The sequence below is a fragment of the Elaeis guineensis genome, chromosome 12, assembly GCF_000442705.2.
Source record: "Elaeis guineensis isolate ETL-2024a chromosome 12, EG11, whole genome shotgun sequence".
Lineage (NCBI taxonomy): Eukaryota > Viridiplantae > Streptophyta > Magnoliopsida > Arecales > Arecaceae > Elaeis > Elaeis guineensis.
The window spans coordinates 5140741-5162920 of record NC_026004.2 but is presented as its reverse complement, the minus strand read 5'-3'; the positions used below and the strand labels follow the sequence as shown (position 1 = coordinate 5162920).

General features: G+C 37.8%; 1 protein-coding gene across 2 annotated transcripts; it reads left to right on the top strand.

The window, feature by feature from the left end:
• The first annotated feature begins 1300 nt into the window (after nt 1-1300).
• Nucleotides 1301-8452, top strand: LOC105055648 (U-box domain-containing protein 33). 2 transcript variants are annotated; one of them, XM_019853916.3, is made up of 10 exons: nt 1301-1847; nt 2501-2622; nt 2963-3084; nt 3570-3674; nt 4749-4855; nt 4955-5199; nt 5368-5508; nt 5791-6321; nt 6501-7271; nt 7988-8452. In XM_019853916.3, the coding sequence occupies exons 1-10, from the start codon at nt 1538-1540 to the stop codon at nt 8201-8203; spliced, it is 2670 nt and encodes an 889-aa protein (XP_019709475.1). In that variant the 5' UTR covers nt 1301-1537; the 3' UTR covers nt 8204-8452. The 2 variants fall into 2 exon arrangements, with proteins under 2 accessions (XP_019709475.1, XP_010935862.1); XM_010937560.4 differs by having other exon boundaries at nt 4749-5199.
• The last annotated feature ends 13728 nt before the right edge of the window (nt 8453-22180 follow it).

The following is a 22180-nucleotide window of genomic DNA, read 5'->3' as shown; positions in this document are numbered from 1 at the left end:
GGTGCAATATTGTGTTGATCGGTGAAAAAAAGATTTGAAGGTCATCAGATATATTCCATTACATGACTGGACTAGTACAAAATGGTAAAAGATTGTAAGGTATATGATTGATAGAAGTGTGGGGTAAGGGGCTTGAAGAGAGAGGATGGCATATGGATTATTAAGAGATGAGATGGTGACATATGAAATAGGTAGAGATATATCTCAATTTTAAAAAAAAGGTGCAAAGAATGAGGAGTAATGGAATGGGTGGGTAAATGAGATGGGGAAGAGTATGAGATTGGCATTTTCTCTCCGTAATTCTTCATTTTAAATTGATATATATATAAAGAGAGAAAAGAAGACAAGATATGTGGGGACATTTCTATTCTTTCTATTTTTTAAAAAATTATAAAATTTCGATAGATAGATTAAATTTGGTAAAGTATTTTATAACTTTTTGAACTATGAAAAGAGAAGGGGCTAATTACAAGAGGGGGAGGAGATGATGTTAAATATAGGAAGAAAGAGAAAGTCACTGGTTAGAGGAGTGGAAGAAGTATTTGATTTTTTAATAAAAAATAAAAATATTACATGCATGGGATGAGAAAATTGATAGCAACAGAGAAAGTTCTGTAAAAAAAAAAAAAAAAAAATCATGATTTAAAAATCCATAAAATTTTATTTTTTTTTAATTTAAAAAAAAAAAGGAGTCCAACCCACTACATGACCCACATTCTTCAAAATGATTTTCCTCAATGTCCATCTTCTCTTGATTTTTAATTTTTTTATTCATAAATAAAAATAATTACCATATTACTTTTATAAAATAACTAGTTAAATAAGAGTCATATTTGCTTTATTTTGGTACTTATCTGCAATAAAAGTTTGAATTTATCTTTTTCATGATTTTTTTTTTTGTTAATGAGATATCTGAATTAAAATTATCAAATAATTATTAAATATATTCTGTTTAATATTTATGCATCATTGAAAAAAATACTTATTTTTATTATATAAATTTATACTAATAATTTTACCATCTCCTTGCGCGACTTCCGGTACTTGTCTATTTTAAATCATTATCATTGAAAGCTCTTCCCATCCGATATCCCATGGACATTATCCGAGGGAGAGACGGAGGTAACAACGAGGGCACTACGGAATAAGGGAATATTCCCCCCTGGCTGAATTCATCCGTCCGCGCGTTTGACTACCCTCACGTGGTCTCGTCACCGGCCAGCCAGCGCTAGGGAAGGTGACCGGAATCCCCTACAGGGCACCCAAGACCTTATAAAAACGAAGGCAGGAGGTAAGTTTTAGAAAGAGAAAAAAGAAAGAAGTTGGTGGCGCTGCTCCGCACGAAGCACGACAAGATATTCCTTTCTGTCCCCCCATTCCCCCTCCCCAACAAAAGCGTAAAAGAAGGAAAAAGAGAGATCATAAAAAGAACGTAAAGAAGTTCTTCGTCGTAGGAGAAGGAGGAAGAGGGTGCTCTTTCTTTGTTCTATATATCTTCTTCTTCTTTGTGTATGGAGTCGATTGGTTGAATAGAGAGATGGCGTTGGTGAGCTCGCCGGTGCCGGTATTTCTCCCGCAGCAGCAGCAGATGGAGAGGAGGGGGTACGGGCGCACCGCGAGCGTGAAGTCGTCGGGGAGCTCGAGGAGTACTGTGCTGACGGAGATCGAGGAGAAGCCGGCAGCGGAGGAGGAGGAGGAGGAGGAGGAGGAGGATAAGGTGTACGTGGCGGTGGGGAAGGAGGTGAAGGAGGGGAAGGCGAATCTAATTTGGGTGCTTGAGAACACCTCCAGGAAGAAGAAGATCGTCATCGTCCATATCCATCGTCCGGCACAAAAGATTCCAATGAGTGAGTTTCTTTTCTCCTGCCCCAAGAACTCCCGAAGAAAGGAGAAAAATCGTTTCTTTTTATCTTGTTTCTTGGAGGTTTTCGTTTTCTGTTCGATTTGGCGAGAACCAAGAACCGATGCCTTGGTATTCGATTTCGATGGAAGTTAATTAGTAATTTTGATAGAAAAAGGAACAGCTTTTCTTAGGGCTTTGTTTGTTCTTCTTTTCTTTCCAAAATTGGTTAAAGTTCATGGGTTAGTAATCGATCTCAGCTAGACTGGCCAGGAAATAAAAAAGAATATTTTTTTTTTAAAAAAAAATGTGCTTCTAAATAATGGAAGACGAGAGTTTTAAATGGAGGTCAGAGAATTATTCTCAAAAATTAGGTCAGAGAAAGCTTGGTATATATGAATCCAAGTCTCCGTCCAAGATACTGCTGGAAGATAATTTAGAAAAATCTCTTAATGGATTTTTCAATTATACAAAGAACTAATACGTGTGAACCTGAGATTTGAGAGTGAGAGAGTTTTTCATGTTATCATGTACACCTCCATTCTTTACATTGATTATTCCATTTTCACCAACTTCGCCCGCATAGTTTTTCAACTTGTTTTGGAAAAAAAAATGTATCATATGTTGTAATCACTATTTTTGCTACAATTTTCATTGCAGTGGGAGCCTGGTTTCCTGTGAACCAGCTAAAAGAGAGAGAAGTTAAAGCGTATTGGCAGCTTGAAAGGGAGAAGATGAACAAATGCCTCGATGAATATATCGAGATATGTGCACGTTTGAAGGTGAATTTATTGCTTCCAAGAATTCTCTATCCCTCACAGCTTGTTGCTATCATGGCTTGTTAGCTTCTGAACGACATAATGAAAGATCAACAAAATGATATGTTTTAATCAAAGCTTCTGTTTTGGAAAAAAAATAAAGGATAAAATCGCTCATAGACCCAAGATACAACCCCATACTGTGTATCAATCGTTGCCCGATACATACCAGCATGGACCAGCACAAGATATCATGCTTAGACCAAAATTTTGGTGATTGAAAATAATCTTGAGAGAGTTCTCTCAAAGGGGAAAGGCAAGAAAATAATAACAAGTGATGTCTTAAACAAGTTCTGTCCTACAGGTAAGAGCTGAGAAACTAGTGATTGAGACAGAAGACATTGGCAAAGGGATTGTGGAGCTCATAGAAAAACATGTGATCACCAAACTGGTCATGGGAGCAGCAGCAGACAAATATTATTCAAGGTCTGCATCGCATACTCTTGTATATTATTTCATTCCAAATATAAATATACCACATTCTTCAGTGCGCTTACAAAGATTTAGTTATCTGCCATGTAAATTTAGAGCATGATGGTATGTGTCACATTTCAAGGTAAAATTCTGGAGGAAGAGAGTACTTACAAATATATCTTTATACTGCATAAATTCATAGTCCAGCCACATCTCTTATTTGCAGAATTTCTTAAATTCTATTGTTTATCTTAGAATTTTGAGGAAAAATATTGAATATTTGCAAGTCTTATACTAAGTAATATTCTTGTGGTGAGTGAATCTAATCTTTGAGCCAGTCCAGATATGCAATTTTTTGTTTTATTTTGTAGGATGTCTATTAACCCCAACTGATCTCCATAGGACAAATAGACATAAAGAAAGGTCATTCTTTATTTTATTATTAAGTGAATACAACTGTTGACTTCCAAATTTAATTCGAGGCCTTGTAAGCACAGGAAAATGAAGGAGCTAAGGTCCAAAACAGCGCTGAGTGTACAGCAGCAGGCTGATCCATCATGCAAGATCTGGTTTGTTTGCAAAGGGAATCTGATCTGCATGAGGTATGTTCAAAGCTAAAGAAGCATTTTTGGTCTCCTGTTATCTTCTTAGTGTACTTGCTTGTACTTTATTTTGCCTCTCCAACTTGGTGAGTTCTGATGTGTTTTATTGGAACAAGGTTGAATCTTATCAGCTAAGCCCTTTCATGCTCTTCATCCAAATGATTTATGGATTTCATTTGATTTATATAGAGCTGCTGAAGTCATTATTTGTGCATTGCTTTTGTTTATTCTCCATTTGACAACTGTAGGTTGAATCTGCGAATAAGACCCAAAATTATTGCTTCAGATGCATTAATGTGTGTACATTCACTTAAATGTCCATGCTTGTTTTGACTATTTGCTATATATCTCTTTATGATATTCCTAGTCTACCTCCAAGTTGGACAGTGACTGTATACTTCTCTGAGAATAAAAGAAAATCTAGAATTCCATAATTAATTATGTTTTTGTTATCAGCTTATTATAGATTTTTTTTTCTGATGAAAACAATCCATTTAATCTCAAAAAGTAGCATGAGTTGCATTCTTTTTTTTTTTTGCATGAGTCTACAGCATTCTTTCTTGCTGGACCGCTACCACAGCCGGGAAGCTCTCAAAGGAAAAATTTTATTATTATTATTATTGGGACATGAAACTCAATTTTGCGATTATAAACCTTAAAATGTGTATTATTTTGTGGAAATGTCTAAGTATAAAATATAGCAAGCAAAAGTCATTTAGCGCTGACACAAGTACTAGGGAATTCCGCTGCAGAATTGTTACCATATGTCTGTTGTCATTGTATGAGAACTAGTTAATCATTTCCATTGCCTCTTCAAAACATAGGATATTTTCTCACTTATTTATTTTCAGCTAGAAACACTCCTGTCTTGATAAATTCAGAAGCTTGAAGCGCTTCAGTCATCCCAATCGGCCGAAACCACGATAACAACTTTTGTTGTATTTTGTACGGTGAATCGGCATGTATATCTACTGGATTTGGTTTCCTTTGCATCATGGTTCCATGATCTTTGATATGTTTATACATGCTTGTTATCTCTCATTCCTGCACCCTTTTTGATCTTATTTTCAACAGAGATGCTGGTCTAGGTGGATCTGGCATAGTGCAGTCGCCCACAGCCAGCTCAAGTTCCAGGTCCAGCCAATCTGAACTGAGATCAAAATCCTTGCCCCAAGGGCAGAGTGAGTTCCTGAACTTGCTCCCCAAAAGTACGCAGAAAGTTTTAAGATCGGTATCTGTCCATTTCAATTTCAATTCACAAGAAGAGGCAACGCCCTCAGCTTTACCTCATGAAGACCTTGCCAGAAGTCCACGTTGCAGTAAGGGGAGTTTTAGTGATCCCTGGGAGGCGATCTCAAGGAGCTCACAGTGTTCAGAACGTTCGCTGTGTCCTGGGAGTGAAGAAGGCCGGAGCAACGTGGTTTCGTTCTCAGCGCTTGAGGAGGAGGGGAGACAAGAGGGAACATCAAATTTGCCGTCACCTTATGAGTCTGAAGAGAATCGTCAGTCTGCATCTTCCGGTTTGGTGGGTAAATTCTTCCATTAAACTATATTCTGGCATCCGAAAATGTGAGGAAGATGACGTTATTATAAATTTTAGTAATATTAGTTCAAATTTTTTAATACTCTGTATTAGATATGTGTAGGTAGAATTCACATCAACCTTAACAGTGAACTTACTGGTCATGTGCAGGATGATGTTGGAATGGATGATGATGTGTACGAAAAACTGCAACATGCACTCATGGAAGCAGAGGCTTTGAAAGATGAAGCTTACGAAGAGTCTCGCAAGCGTCGGAAGGCTGAAAGAGACTTTTATGAGGCTGCCCGAAAAGTAGGACCCCGTTATAGATTTATCTAGTTTCAGTTACGCATTATGATTTGTTACCTGTCATCCTTATTCAAGCATAGCCACCCTGATCATTAGATAAATGTGAGGTTCCAAGTTCCAGGCAGAATCACAACCATGCATTGGAATTGGATGACAATGCTATAGTCCACATTATCATATAATTGATTATTGCAGTCACCTAAGTGGAGATTAAAGAGAAAAACATCAGGAAAACAATCTTTTCATTCCATGCCTGCGTCCCGTCATACCATCTCTGTTGTGCAGGTCAAAGAAGCAGAGAATTCATATACCAGAGAGATGAAACAGAGGAAAGAAACTGAGGAAAGACTGGCAGGAGAAAGGACAGAATTGGAGAAGTTAAAAAAACAGCGAGATGATGTCTTTGAAGAACTCCAAAATCTTTGTCAGCAGAAAATGGAATTGGAACTCCAAATTGCTGATTCCGGTCGCATTGTGAAGGATTTTGAAGAAAAATTATCAGAAGCTCATCATCTCCTCAATTCACTGCGATTAGAGCATGAAAAGTTGCGGAGAGAGCGGGATACTGCAGCTAGAGAAGCTGAAGAGCGGAATCAAAAGGAAGTAAAGGTTACCAATGGTGCTCATGGAAAAGCAAGCTTCTCAGAATTCTCTTATGTGGAGTTGAAACAAGCGACTCTGGACTTTGATGATTCATTAAAGATTGGAGAGGGAGGATATGGAAGTGTATACCAAGGTTTCCTTCGCCACACGACGGTGGCTATAAAGTTGTTGAATCCTCAAAGCACGCAAGGACAGTCAGAATTTCATCAAGAGGTAAGACACATAACAGATCAAAGAACAGAAGGTCATTTTATTTACTCATCATTTGAGATTCTCTTTAGTGTATTCGCATGTCAACATGATCATTATGACATCATAGTTACAACTTTGGATTCTAAAGGTTTTGTTCTTGGACGTTGACATGAAGTTTCCTTCTCTGTATACCATTGCAGGTTGATGTTCTGAGTAGAGTAAGGCATCCTCACCTTGTCACGCTAATAGGAGCATGCCCAGAAGCCTGGGCTCTCATATACGAGTTCCTTCCAAATGGAAGCTTGGAGGACCGCCTTGCCTGCCGAAACAATACCCCACCTCTCTCTTGGCAGACTCGCACCCGCATTGCTGCAGAGATCCGCTCTGCGCTGATCTTCCTTCACTCCAACAAACCCCAAAGTGTGGTCCATGGTGATCTCAAGCCAGCTAACATTCTCCTAGATGCAAACTTCACTAGCAAGCTTGGTGACTTCGGCATCTGCCGGTTCCTCGTCCAGTCCAACACCAGCACGACCCCCTACTGCCACACCCATCCCAAGGGCACCTTTGCCTACATGGACCCTGAGTTCCTTACCTCTGGGGAGCTCACACCACAGTCTGATGTCTACTCCTTCGGCGTCATAATCCTGCGCCTTTTGACAGGAAAACCGGCATTCGGAATTGTCGGTAAGGTGAGGGAGGCACTGGAAAAAGAATGCTTGGATGAGATACTGGATCCTTCTGCAGGGGGCTGGCCTTATGTGCAGGCCAAGCAGTTGGCTCAGGTAGGCTTGAAATGCTGTGAGGTCAAAAGGAAGAGACGTCCGCATCTTGCTGGTGAGGCTTGGAGGGTGCTCGACCCCATGATGAAGGCTGCTTCTTCCATGGGGCCATCTTGTTTACCATTTTGGTTGAAAGCTTCAGAGGACAACAACTGCATCCCATCCTACTTTATCTGCCCAATATCTCAGGTTAGAATTACTTGGAATTTACTCTCCATGACTTTACTTTTCACAATTAATCCAGTCTCTCTCGGTTCTACTCAATTGATGTATTATGATTTATGCATACCATCCCACAAGCATGGTCCAAAAATATGGTGTTGGCTTGCTATATCCTTCTTTTCTCCGATCGTTGCGGGGCCTCCAGCTACTGTCATTGCAAGTTCTTCAAAATCCTTTCACATTGCTTCCAAATATACTACTGTTAGGTCCTTCCTTTTTCTTGTCCCAACAATCGACTGGACTTTGTTTCGGTCTCCATTTTGAGAAGATGGTGGGGGAAAAGCAAACCTGCATTTCATTAAGATAATGAAATGGGAACAAGGGGAGGGCTTGTTTCAGTCTTCATGGTATAGGCACAGGCCCATACCATATCAAGTAACTCTCTGCCATCTACTTCTCACCAATTTTCGTCCCACACTCTCTGTTGTACTCATTCTTAGCTTCATCTTTCTTGTTTTAACATTTATCCACAATATTGTCTTGTGTATTATCATGCCTATTGTGTTTTTATATTGCATGCTGTATAAAATGATAGGCCTTGCTGCTTGCTTATAGAATTTTCCCAAAGTATCTCCCAGTTTATCCACCCTATTCTGACTTATTCACAGTAACTTTTGTGTCTAATCCGCGTGATTGCAGTGGTATTTAGTATTCACTTTTCATATTCTTGAATGATGTTGCAGGAGATGATGAAGGATCCACATATAGCAGCAGATGGCTTCACATATGAAGCTGAGGCAATAAGAGGATGGTTTGACAGCGATCACGATACATCACCCATGACCAACCTCAAGCTTCCCCACCGTGAACTTCTCCCCAACCATGCCCTTCGTTATCTGATGGAACAATGGTTGCGGCAGCGAAATATTTCTTCGGTTGCATCCCCCAACCCTACTTAACTAGTTTGCACCTCACTCCACATCAGAGACATCCTATTTGGTGATGTAATTGGTGCTCATAAGCTTTTGCTTCTTAAGTTAGTTGTATTATTGTATACAAAGCAGATTTTAGATTCGTAGTTTCTTGTATATTTGAGTTCAGTATATATACATAGAGCGAGAGTTCGCATTGTCCTTATATTGAAAAGATACGGGATGTATGAATTTGTTTTGTGTTTCAAGCTCATCAAAGTAGTTCATTTCCTTGTACATCTCCCTATTAATTGCATGATATATTAAGCTAGAATAGATTCTCTAATCTGTGAAAATGTCTACTATAGATCTTTTGCATTATTTCTACAAAGCGGAGTTTAAGTCCGAATAAAAAATGGCAGGTATTGTAATTTTACGTTCTTCGCTCCATGTCCTGTGGAGTACTCGTGGCGTGAGATCTGGATTACGGGGACAGTGAGAACTTCTGATGCACAAAGAATTCTTTGATGCAATTGGTCACGAATGCACAAAGAACTTCTCACATGTGTTGACCAATGACTTAATCTCAGAATTTTAAAGTTGTTTAAAATTGGTCAACAACGTATTTATTAGCAAACTTAACAAAATGAATCGTCTTAAGCCATTATTAAGTCAACTAATTTTATTTCAGCTAGTTGGCATTCCTTGCCGCTTGGAAGATGTTCAGGTTCGAATCTTAGTGGTAGCATCTGCATTATATTTTTTTATTTAAAAAATAAAAAAATTATGAACCATTTGGATGAGCCGAAAATTCTATAGGATTTTACGTGAGTATGGTCACACTCTATTCTCACACAATTACTAAACTGGGCTTGAACTCGTAAAACTAAGCTCTAGCCAACTCTAGCTCGATCCAACTTTATCTCATTGACACCATGAGAACTATGTTGGTTAGGTTTGATCTACAATAATCAAGATAGTCCTTCAATGAGTATATACTCTGATTGTAATGGTGTAAAATGGGAAGACTTCATTAGTCCTACATTAGTTGTAAATCAAGAGAAATTTTAGTTTATATAAGAGGGGACCATCCTTCTCATATGAGGTACTTTTTAAAGGACAAAACCATGAGGTCCATGGACTAGAGCAGACAATACCTCACGTGCCAAGCTATGAGCTCTTGACCGCAATATTGACGTCCATCGTAGGGCCTATGCGCCTCCTTCTCGTCTACACATCAGTTTGTGATAAAAATAAAGAGGACACTTCTCGTCCGTACACAGACTCTCCCAAGGACTGTGGTAAAAATAAAGAGAGCATCTCCTATCCGTACACAGACTCTCTCAGAGGCTGTGGTTAAAATAAGGAGGAGAGCACCTTCTATCTATATACAGATTCTCCTAGAGGAGCTGTGATAAAAATAAGGAGGAAGACACCTCCCATCTATACACAGACTCTCCTTTGACTGAGAGGGCAATGTTGTGTCCTCCCATCCATACACAGACTCTCCCTTGACTGAGGGGACAATGTTGTGGTGTAGACTGGGGGCTTCATTAGTCCTACATTGGTTGTGAGTTAAAGGAGACTCTGGCTTATATGGGAGGGAACCATCCTTCCCACGTAAGGTACCTTTTAAAGGACAAAACCGTGAGGCCCATGGGTCGGAGCGAACAATACCTCATATGAGATATCGTCCGTTCTAACCTATGTGAGGTATTGTCCGCTCTGGTCCATGGACCTTACGATTTTATCCTTTAAAAGGCATCTCACGTGGGAAGGATGATCCTCTTCCATATAAGCCAGAGCTTTCTTGACTCATAACCAATATGGGACTAATGAAGCCCCCCACTCTACAACACAACACTGATCATTTTCAAAATTTCAAACCTCATTACTCAAGCTGGCAGCCTACAGATCCAGAAACATACCTTAGTTAATCTTACACGACAGAATAAAAGCCCATGCGTATCTATTACTAAGTTGGACAACTCACACCATTCCAATGTAAACATCCAAAAAAGCCAAAATACAAAATATCCTGAAAATACATTAGAGTAGATGCTAGGTCAGTCCATAGCACTTTCCCTATTTGATCGACTACGAAGGCTGCTACCCAATCCACAGCTCTGTTCGCTTTGCGGTAGACATATCTTACAAAAAAAGATATATCCTCTCTTCCAAGACTCCAAAAATCCTGCAAACAGCTCCCAAACTCCAATTGAGGATCCAGCTTATCACCATTGCCGAGTCGCTCTCTACAAAAATGGAATCAACCCAACACACAACTGGTATAGGTGAGCAGGTATCTGCTTAGACTGTCCTCATCTCCGCATTTGAAATAGAAGCGTCAACAATCGAGCATCCACCTGCTACAACAAACTTGGAGTCTAGGTCTCTAATCACAAATACAAAACCTCTTCTGCTGCCATCCATTATACTACCATCAAAATTGACTTTGATAAACTATCCATTTTAAATAGCAGATTTGCAAGACCTTTCCTAAACAACATTCCATGTGTGTCAATCTTTTACGCAAACCCCTGCTTCTTTTGGCAGTGTAATTTCACTACAATCTACAGCAGGACTTGATACTTACTCGCCAATCCTCCTCCCACACGATGCTTTGAGTTTTCACTTCCAAAAACCCTAAGATTTATGATATTATCTAAAATGGCACCCAGATTATGCATGGGGAGGGTCTGAAGTACTGTTTAAAAAAAAAACTCTTTCCAATCTCAAACAACAACAGTTCTTTACTGAATTATGCATGAACTCGTTAAATTCATCCACATCTGTCACATTCAAACCTATTTAAATACCCACATACTTTTACTTCGACAATTTTATCTAAATAATATTAATTTAAAAAATTATAAAAATAATTTTTTTTAAATATTTATCAAAATATTATCCAAAATAAAGTCATCCTATGATAGAATGATTTTATGTGCTGACTCACTACCATTGATGTCATGTGGAAGATGGAATCAGCAACTAATAAATCACTCTAAAATAGAATAACTCTATAAGTCATCCTATCATAAAGCGACTTATAGAATCACCCTATGATAGAACGACTTTGTGCTTTTCCCAACCACAACCCCCATGATCCAACCAGCACAGGCTTTTCTTTCTTGCATTATCCTGATGAAAGCACAAAGTCGCTCTATCATAGGACGACTCTATAAATCGCTCTATGATAGGATGACTTGTAGAGTCGCTCTATTTTAGAGCGACCTATTAGTTGCTGACTCCATCTTCTACATGACGTGAATTATAGTGATAGGACGATTTTGTTTTGGACAATATTTTGATAAATATTTTGAAAAAAAATATTATTTTTATAATTTTTTTTTAATTGGTATTATTTAGGTAAATTAGCCTTCTACTCACCAATGAGAACCTTGAATTCATTTCCCTCGTATCATCCACTGGCGTCTGAAGTTGCTTACTAGAAGAATATCTCAAATGGTTGGGTAAGTATATAAGCTTCTTTGGATTCTCCGGTGCTTGTCTTGAGCAGGGTCCAGCACCGAAACATAATCAAATTGATAAGGGTGTGCTCATAGCACCGCTCTCTCGTATATGAGTATCTGTCCAATAGCAACCTCAGTGAAAACCTTAACTGTGAACTCTCGTGGCAGGATCGCATCTGTATCATCAATAAGCAGCATTCTGCCCTCATCTGCCTTCACTCCAACAAGCTTGATGCCAAAGTTCATGCAGATATAAAATTTGCGAATATACTCTATGCTAACGACATCAACCAACTTGTAGATTTTGGCACTGCTCGGCTGATACATCAGGACCTATCGCAGGAAGCAACAATCTGCCATGAGACAAACCCAATGAGAAAATTTGGATACATGGACCCTGTTTTCCGTAACATTGAGCAGCTGATTCTCGAGTCTGATGTCAAGTCTTTTTGGATCATAGTTGAACATTATGGAGCAGATGGAGGTGGCATTTGATAAGAGGGTTGTGCACCAAACCTTGGATGAGTTCTGTTGTGGGCAGGCCGTGGGGGGACCTTCCTTAAAAGTCCCACATCGGGCAAACTCTGTAGTGTCATGTGCTTAAGTGGGATATGAGCACGCATTCCCTCACGAGGCGCTTTTTCCTCCACTTGGAGCCGAGGGACAAAACCGTGACTCCGGGGGTTTTCACTGGGCCGAAGCGCCTGGGTCTCTAGAGAGAGCGGACAATACCTCGTGGGGTTCGAGGCGGCCGCTCGGACGACCATCTTGACACATGCGCACTAACAGTGGCGCGCCAGATAGGGGCCACCCCCCCCTGACTCACGCACATGACCTCTCCAGAGTGGGGGGCTGTGTTGTGGGCAGGCCGCAAGAGGACCTCCCTTAAAAGTCCCACATCGGGCAAACTCTATAGTGTCATGTGCTTAAGTGGGATACGAGCACGCATTTCCTCACAAGGCGCCTTTTCCTCCGCTTGGAGCCGAGGGACAAAACCGTAACTCCGGGGGTTTTCACTGGGCCGAAGCACCTGGGCCCCTGGAGAGAGCGGACAATACCTCGTGGGGTCCGAGGCGGCCGCTCCGATGACCATCTTGACACGTGCGCACTAACAAGTCCCCTGGGCATTGGCCAGTTCTGCAGGCTAAGTAGCTCCTTTGTTTAAAATTGAGATGCTGCGAACTTGAGCAAAAGAAAAGGCCAAGCCTCAGGTCTAAGTAGTGGAGGACACTAGATATATTACAAGCAATGGCAAGTAATAACTTCAACCATTTATGATTGTAAAACTCAAGAATTTTTGAACTTCCAAAAACAAGGTGCCCAACAAAGCATCAAAAATATATAACCAAACACTAATACTGCTGATGTGCACAACAAACAATGATATGCGTCATTGATTTAATAGCCTCAATTAACTCTCATCATGATGAAAGCACAGACCACCAGAGTGGTAGTGCCACCACATCTGAACTTAGCTGCACTAAACAAATTTGCTGAATGATTTTGTATAATCAGACATATGATGAACCAAGATTTGCCATCTTGGCACGAGACACCATACCAATTCACCAGATCCTGTATCAATACCATCCTATTATAGTGTCGGCATGCTTGGTATGGTGGCCAGTTCAGTGTACTGATCGTCAAGAAGTGACTTGTTTGAATCTTCTTGACTTGTTTGAACTTAAAAGACTCGCACCTGAACGGTCCGCTGGACATTGTGTTGTATGTCTAGCATCATATCTATTAAATACTCTAGGCAAACTACATGCCTGCCTTGAAGTTCAAATGATTCGGCTACCAATTTCTCAAGTGTCAGTAGGCCAGACAATTTTTGGGTGTAACAAAAACTTGGAAGTTATCCAGGCTATAAGAGGAGATGGGACTGTCGCCTGCCTATAAGAGGAGGTGGGAGTTGCTGGCTGAACACTGTACCGGTGGAAAGTTACCTGGACAATAGACACACGCTTACCACCACAAAATCATGTATTGGGAGTTATGGTGACACTGAATACAAACATGAAACGTGCAATGTGATCTGTTTAACATGAAGAAGAGATCATCCAGGTGGAGGCTTGCAGAGGATGTGCACATTTAGGATATGGCCTGCATATGCTTCTTTCTCACTAATAAGATCACCCAGCTTTCCTCTCTAACTTGCTCGAGCCTGCTCCTTTGTCTTCAAATGAATTGCGAAAATGCATCAAACATCTCTCCACCAAAATTACTGGTCTTATAATCGGCCATGATTATGCTTCGTGCTATCTAGAGTATCTAAAAATACTATGGCAACCAAAACCTACTTATGTATTATAAAAGATAGAAGCAAATCATGTATCAATATAAAATTTATCATGTAGATATTTAACACCTTGATGCACACAAACTTTGTGTAGAGAAAATACTGACTTCAGATGGTATAACTTTTTTGATGAAAACTATATTTATCTTACTAAGAATAGCAATTCTTTTTTTCCAGGTAATGTGAATAAGAAATCTGTTGACCTGGTAATTTGGCCACATGCATATGAATAACTTAAATGTGATCACATCTTGTATCCATCTATTTTCCAGAGTTTCTTCTTTTTCTCTTTCGATTTGCAGGAAAACAAGTAAAAGTTGACAACACAGATGCAGGAGAAGGAAAGGATTCAACATGAACAGGGAGCACAGCCATGAAAAGCATCTGGTAATCAAACCATGCCTGAAGTGTAATAATATGTTCAGACACATAAAGGTGCATGCCAAGGTGTCATTTTGTTAATGTATTAATAGCATACCTTAGTAGTTCTGTTCATCTACTTCATTCTATGCCTATGAAATGATTGTCTTGATATTTTGCTACATATGTTGGCCTATCTGTTTTGCAACTCATGCAGCACCACTAGGTAATGTTGATGTGGAGGCAATGTCGTAACATATATGACAGAATTATGACCACGTGATCTTTTCTTTATAGGACAGATCAACAGATATCTTTCATGATGTTTTAAGTTGCTAAATGAAATATCATACAAAGCAGGTCCAAGATGGTTTTAATTGGTGTTCTAGTTTTGTAGAAAATATCATCAAGAAGCCAAGAAATATAAAGAATGGTAGCAAGAAAAATTTTGATGCACATTTATGGGGCAATTTCTTTGTCATCTTTAACTAAATCATAGTCAACCAATAGTGTAGGGGCTACATACAATACCGTACCTTACCAATTGTAGGAGTCCTCTCAAGTTAATCTTCAAATAAACAAGACAACTAGAGTCCTGAGATTTGTATTATTTGATCAGTTGCAGCAATATTATTTGATCATTTTGTTTTTTGTTGTGGGTTTGCTGGATGTGTGCTTCTGGGCTGTCATGTTTTGTATTTTGGTCATTTTTGTTTGTCTTGGGGGTGACTTAGGTTCTGCATGACCCTATGGAGTTATTTGGGCTTCCATTAATACAGGCTGATGCTTCTGTAACATGTTGCTTGCCTCTTTTTGGAGCCAACTTTTGTTGCTCCATTCAACTAACTTGAATAGAAGCTGGATGGGGTCCTCCCATCTTCTTTTACATATATATAAAGTCATATCTGAGATTATCTCATAATTCTTTCTCAAAAATCCTCTTTATGCCTCAACGAGATTTTCGTCAACAGAATTCCTCTTGTTACTTCTCCACTATTGCTGTTCCTCCCCATTTTTTAGGCCTACAAAAGCAGCAATACTACGCAAAAGTAAAATTTGTATTTATTATTTCCTCATGAATCGATTATAGGGTTTGGAAGGCAAAAGGTAAAGGAACCAATAATGCATAACATTAAACAAAAATATTTACAATATGTATAGCTTGATTAACACAGCACATTTCTTTTTAACTTTGACAAAATGGTCCATGGAGTCCAAATTTTCCAGAAATGGTTACTTCTAAACTATAAGTCAACTCACATTGTTGAAACCCCATGTTGCAGTTAACAAGGATGATAAGAATGCTTGGAGGCAATTTGGATTGCTTAAAGGCCATAAATGGCTAGAGAGGCACCTATCCCAACCAGGCATCTAATACAATTTTTGTGATTAGACTAATAAATGATCTCGATCATCCCACCTATCAATTGACTTTCCTGTCGCAATTAAAATGTATTTAGCAGAACAACAATTTTATAAAGGCATTTTTATTATGTCACCAGTTGTCTAAAATCTAAAAGGCAACTAATACACTCAGGTTTGATAAATATTAGCTACATATATTTACAATGATACACCACTTGAACTTCATTAGTCACTACTTCATATTATTATTTGAATTTATGGATTTCTGGAAAAAACTATCCAATTATAAATAAAAAGGGACTTGCTGAACATGGAAACCATGTAAAGTATTATTCTAAGTTTCTGGAAATTTAAAACAAACTGGAACCAAATAGAACAAGAAAGAATGACAGACCGCCAGACTAAGCAAATTCATCAACCGGCATTGGCATACCAAACGATATTTTTACCCAAAAAATGCTACAAATATATCAAAAAAAACAGATTAAGCCACAAATCTACGGAGAGAGGGGGGGGGGGGGGGGGGGGGGGGAGCTATGGAGCAATATTAGTGGAGACGGAGGAAGAGGGCTTAATTACTCGATATGACGTAGAGATGGAAGCTCGGATCCTCGCCTCCGCGGTCGTCATTCCCTCCACCGGATTTGCCACTGGGGAATCCTTTGGATCGGAGATGAAGCCCCCGAATTTTCTCCTCCTCTTCAGAGACTGGAGCCCTACGAGGGCTTGCCCCTCGTCTTTCGCCTCCTCCATGGCTAGCTAATAGGCATGGAGAAGGCGATCCCTCGTAGGCATCCAGATTTAGGAAAAGCGGCTGTCGCCATGGATGCGAGAAAAAGACGAGGGAGAGGAGGAGCCCCTGTTCCTCGTTCGAACCACAAGAGACCCAAGAAACAGAGGAAAGGTTACACGTATCTCCCTGTATCAATGTGTATCATATAAAGGTTCTAAAGTGCGAGGTTTTGCAGTAACGGTAGAATCTTATTTGCATCGAGAAAAAATTAACTAACCGCGGATTCTGCTGTGTATCATACTGTACAGTGTACAGCATGCTCCATCCATTGTACGGTAAATAACTGTGCACGATCACATGCAACGGACGTATATCCATGATCGTCCATCATGTGATGGACGATATACTATATATCATACCGTACGTTACTCAAACATAATTACTAATGGCTCATTAATTTAATCTTATCAAAAAAAAAAAAAACTCATTAATTTAATCCCCATGTTATGTCAATAACTCAGTATGTTAAGATGAAATTGTTAGAAAGCCCTTAATTGAACCTTTAATTATTGATAGGCTATTATACGGTTCATGCCTACATATATTAGCAAACAAAAATTATACTTAGATGCTATACTAAATTTTTAGATATTGTTTGATATATCATCAGTGATATGATCATCAGGATGATATGAACATTGAGGTGATATGAACACCAAAATGATATATAAATACTGAGGTGATGTATGACACTATATTTAGTATATTATTGGGAATAGAATTTCATTATATTTAGTATATCATCAAGTAATGATAATAATAATGCATAAAATATTATAAATAATTTTATACATTAGTATATAATAATTACTCTATAATTTAATTAAATATTCTTCATTTACAACTCCGCACAAAAACATATGGTAGTAGTAATAATAAGAAGAATATTTATTATTATTATTATAGGTATCTATTTTGATTAAGTTATTAAAATGATATTACAATAATATTATATATAATCAAGTTTGTCTGGACTTAGCCGATTTTGATCATCAATATTCTGCTCATTAGGATGATTTAGCTCTTTCAAAAAATTACAAAAAAAAAAAGCATAAAGGGTTTAGCATGATCCATCCATGTAAATTAACCTTACATGCCTATAGAAATAAAATAGGCATCCATACTATTTAACTAAATCTGTCAGTAAAAATAAAATAGGCATCTAGTAGATAAATAAAATGGGGTGTTATTAAAGATGAAATATCAGAGAAAAAATTATCCTAATTTTCTTATATAGGGGGTGTTATTGAAGATGAAAGGTTAAAAAAAAAAAAAAAAGAGAGAGATGAGGAGAATTTTTCTTCTACCCTTTAAGAATGATTTAGCTCATAAAAAAAATGAGAAAAGAAAAGTATGAAGGATTTAACATGATCCATCTATATCAATTAACTAGATCTATCTATAGAAACAAAATAGGCATCCATGCTATTTAACTAAACCTATCAATAAAAATAAAATAGGCATCTAGTAGGTAAATAAGAAAGGATATTATTGAAGATGAAAGATCAGAGAAAAAAAAAATCTTGATTTTCTTATATGAGGGATGTTATTGAAGATAAAAGATTGAAGAAAAGAAAGAAATGAGGAGAATTTTTTTTTTCTCCCTAATTACTAATGACTAAGAGATATTTTTGTCTCAAAATAATTTCAATACATCACCAATGCCGATGATGTGCTATCACCTGGGGTATGTGTGATAATAGTATCAGTACACAATATAGTGATGCTATCATCAAATTTATTATTGAATTCTTCATTACTAGATGGGATTTTACAACATCAAATAAGATGATTATATCATCTAACTGATATCACTGGAGTGATGTAAAACATCATTTTCTACCAAACAGTACTTTAGTTACTTGCAAGCATCAAGATTGAGCTTATATTGGAGCCCACCAATGCCATTGGTGCAAATGAGTCTACTTGCAAGTTACTCGCACTTGATTTAGATCTAAATTCGTCTCGACTTAGCTATGATCGAGCTCAAGTAGCTTGAATAATTTTTCAAATTGAGCTCGAATAGCAAAATAATTGACTCAAAGACTGACGAGCTTATTTAAATTTATATATATTTATAATAATATTATTTTTATTTAAAATATATATATATTATAAATAGGTTAAAGTTTGAATTCAAATTCGAACCAGAGCTCAAGTACGGCTTGGGTGATCTTTGAGTCGATTTGAGAATTTTTTTTTTATTTATTTAGTCAACCTCGAGTTTGGAGTATTAAGGTTCCAGTGATCTTGAGTCAAATTTTGAGTCCAAATATCTTGAATCAAATCTACCTTGAGTCTCTGACTATTTAGTTCTGCTAAACTTGATGGCACCTTTTGCCAATACATTGTTTCGTCAATCCATTCTTGTGAGTAACGAAAACTCAACAATTTATTAGACATGTTTATACATGGAAATACAATCCTTGCGAATATATTTCAGCCATTTATTGCTATGTCAGTCCCTTGTGGCTTGTTGTGGGTACTTTCATGGTAAAACTTCATTCTATAGGAACAGGAGGACAGCTATTGAATAGATTAGAAATCATGGATAAGTAGGTAGGTGATGGAAATTCGCCAATGCAAACAAGGTCGCTCTAGCTTGGCGTGACATTAGGGCTAGTCTTTGATTATCCACAAAGTTGTAGATCAGAGCCTGTTTATTTGGAGCAAGTGGTGAATTTGACCAATTAAGGTCCATTTGGCAATTACTATACAAATGGACTGAAAATTTTATAGAATTTATGATTTAGACTATCCATTTAAGTATGATATTGTATCAACAAAACTCCACTCAAGCCAAATACTACGAGAAAAAAAAATTTCTTGCTATAGTCTAAAAGCTAGGATCTAGACTGAGTTTGGACAAACTCTTAAATAATGTAAGTTAGATGAGCCAAAAGATTCGATTCTTACAGAATTTTTAGCTCAATCACATAGAAATATCTAATAAAGAATTTTCAACTCTGTTGGGGCAATACAACCGACCCCTGACTCCGACTCTATATCGACCGAATGAACATATTATGCCGACTCACAATCGACTAACCGACCAACAGTCGGCTACTACCGACTAACAACAGACGATTTAATTAACCTCCGATTGAAGATCATCGGCATATCAGAATTATCAACCGATGCTCGTTCGAATCTACAAGACTATCGATAACCGACATATAGTCGGTCTATCTTCTCAACATACCTTAACCGTTGCAAATGGTTATCAATTATGTGCGTCTATAAAGGGGGGTAAGTGAGCAGCACTGATAAGGATAATTTTTTGGCTGAGACTCTGTCACACAAAATCTTCGATTAATTGTTCACTAACTTCTCTCTGACTTAAGCATCGGAGGGTCCCTGTCGGACACAACTTCGATATGTGATAACTTGATTTTGCAGGTGCTCTTCATCGATGACAGGCGAAAGAGAGTTGGTCGCAAACTCAATCCCACAAGAACATCTAATAGAGCCTAGAAGATAAAAACTAGAAAGAAGACTATGGGGAGGAAAGAAAAAAAAGAGAAAAAAATAAAGAATGAAAAATTAAAAAATTAATGGAAAGAGCATAGTAGTCGCTTTATCTGGAATAAAAAGTTGGATATATTCAGATGCGATATCGGAAGTTGACCCAAACGACAAGATAGTGGCAGGGAAGCTACCACCACCTCATTGATTCCAGTTTTGTTATGCTACTATGATTTGTTGTGAAATTTTTCTTTACACTACAAAATATGCACAATTTTCTACATTATAAATGTAAACTATTAATTTTCTAAATGTTAAGTTACAATTAGCGAAATCGAGTATCCGATGTGCTATGCACAAATAAAACTTTTCTTAATCATAAGTTCAAATCCTCTCCCATACCAAAGTGTCCAACTTGGCCACACATAAATCAACAACATTTGCGTCATTACATAAGTATCTATTTGCATTCGATTTATTCTCTTTTTGATCATTTATTATTGATGTAAAAATGTCTTATATTTAGATTAGCACTGGTCACAGAGATAATAAGAACCTTTTCAATTTATTGGATGGAGCGTAGCGTATTTTTTATATCTCGATCCTAGACGAAGAATCTCATTCCATACTTTTTATAAAATTCCTATAAAATTTTTAGTCCATTGGATTATATCTCGATGCACATATTTTGGCAAGATATATTAATTTTAAAACAAAAATACTTTTTTAAGATTTTTTTTTTCTTGTATCCTGTAATCTTCATAATTCAAGATAATGAAAATCTCCGTACTTCTTCATCTGTGATTTTTTTCTTGATTTAAAAATTTTTCACATAAATTCTGTGTGTATTTGTATCGATCTTTATCTTTTTGATTTCTTGTTTATTGACGTTCTACTACAATAATTGATTAATTTATAATTAATTGGTGATAAAGCTAGATCATCCACTTTGTAATATGGATTTGGGAGCACCCAAACTCAGACAAGTGTTGTAAGTTTTCAAACTACATTCAAGAATAAATTATTTGGTCAAAGAAAATCTATGTATCATATATTGTGCATAGATTCAAGGGTCTTATTTGTGAGTTATGGCTTCTTCTTTTTTGCTTAAAAATCTAATATTAAATTGAATGTCTTTTCCGACAATCGTTAACATCAATATCTCCTAAATTCTTGATTCGTGACTGTGGATGATAAAGGCAATTCCTTTGTATCGAAGGACAAGATTTGATATTGCTGTCCATGCGGTACTTCGATTGTTTTATCATAGCTACGGTATCGCTACGGTGAACCTAGCATATGGAAACTTATATTTGCATTTATATATGATAGAGGTGAATCGGTCATCCTTCCTTCTCGATTTTCTTTCTCCAATTCCTTTGCATAAGACCTTGCAACACCAACACCTGTGCAATGAAGAACATCGCCTTCAACCTTGTGCACTGTATATATATATTATTTTGATATTTGGAGTGCCAATCCCTCCTTTCTAAACTTATTCCCACCCCAACCCCGTCCTCCACCAATCCTCAACCTCTGAGCATGGGCCGGGCAGCCCATCCCGACAGTTTCAGCTCGTAATTTGGACGGGCTTAGACACGAAGAATTCATATGAAGCCCGACCCGAGATCCGAGAGGCATGTTTACTTTTATAATCCGGCCTCGGAGTCTATGCAAATAATTAGCCCAACTAGACCCGGCTCGACAAATAAATGAAGGTTTAGAAATTCTTCGTATCTCTCATTGGTGTACTTCATAGTTTTTGGCTCTTTGTACACAGTTGACGGTGTTGGTCTTTGAATTTAGATTTTTATTAATTGCATAAAAATGACTCATGTTTTATTTTGTTTACCATATGATTTTTCATATAGGATCTTTACTATTTAAGAGAGAAAATATAGACGGACCTCTTAAACGGACTTGGGCAGCCCGTCCATCATTTAGGATCGGACCTGAGCAGCAAAGATAAGTCCGATGGTCGGATCGGACCGGATTTGGGATCGGACCTGAGCAGCAAAGATAAGTCCGATGGTCGGATCGGACCGGATTTGGATTGAAAAAAAAGCTGTTAATATCTTAGCAAGACTCAGCCCAAGCCCGTCCATTGCTCAAGTCTACCTCAGTCCGTTGCCCTAGTGGTCTTTAATAAAAGTAATCTTATCTAAAGAGCTCTCGTTCTTTGATAGGTAAATATCGTGAAAAAATTGGTTATCTTTAATAAGGAATATAGGAATGATTTATTGACCAAAACTAGGTTCATGTGC

What these genes read in the sequence shown, in the direction of transcription:
- LOC105055648 (XM_010937560.4), top strand. Translation starts at nt 1,538, where the DNA reads ATGGCGTTGGTGAGCTCGCCGGTGCCGGTATTTCTCCCGCAGCAGCAG. An exon ending in GGGAATCTGATCTGCATGAG is followed by an intron (nt 3,675 to 4,748) that starts GTATGTTCAAAG and finishes TATTTTCAACAG; the next exon opens with AGATGCTGGTCTAGGTGGAT. An exon ending in AGTCTGCATCTTCCGGTTTG is followed by an intron (nt 5,200 to 5,367) that starts GTGGGTAAATTC and finishes GGTCATGTGCAG; the next exon opens with GATGATGTTGGAATGGATGA.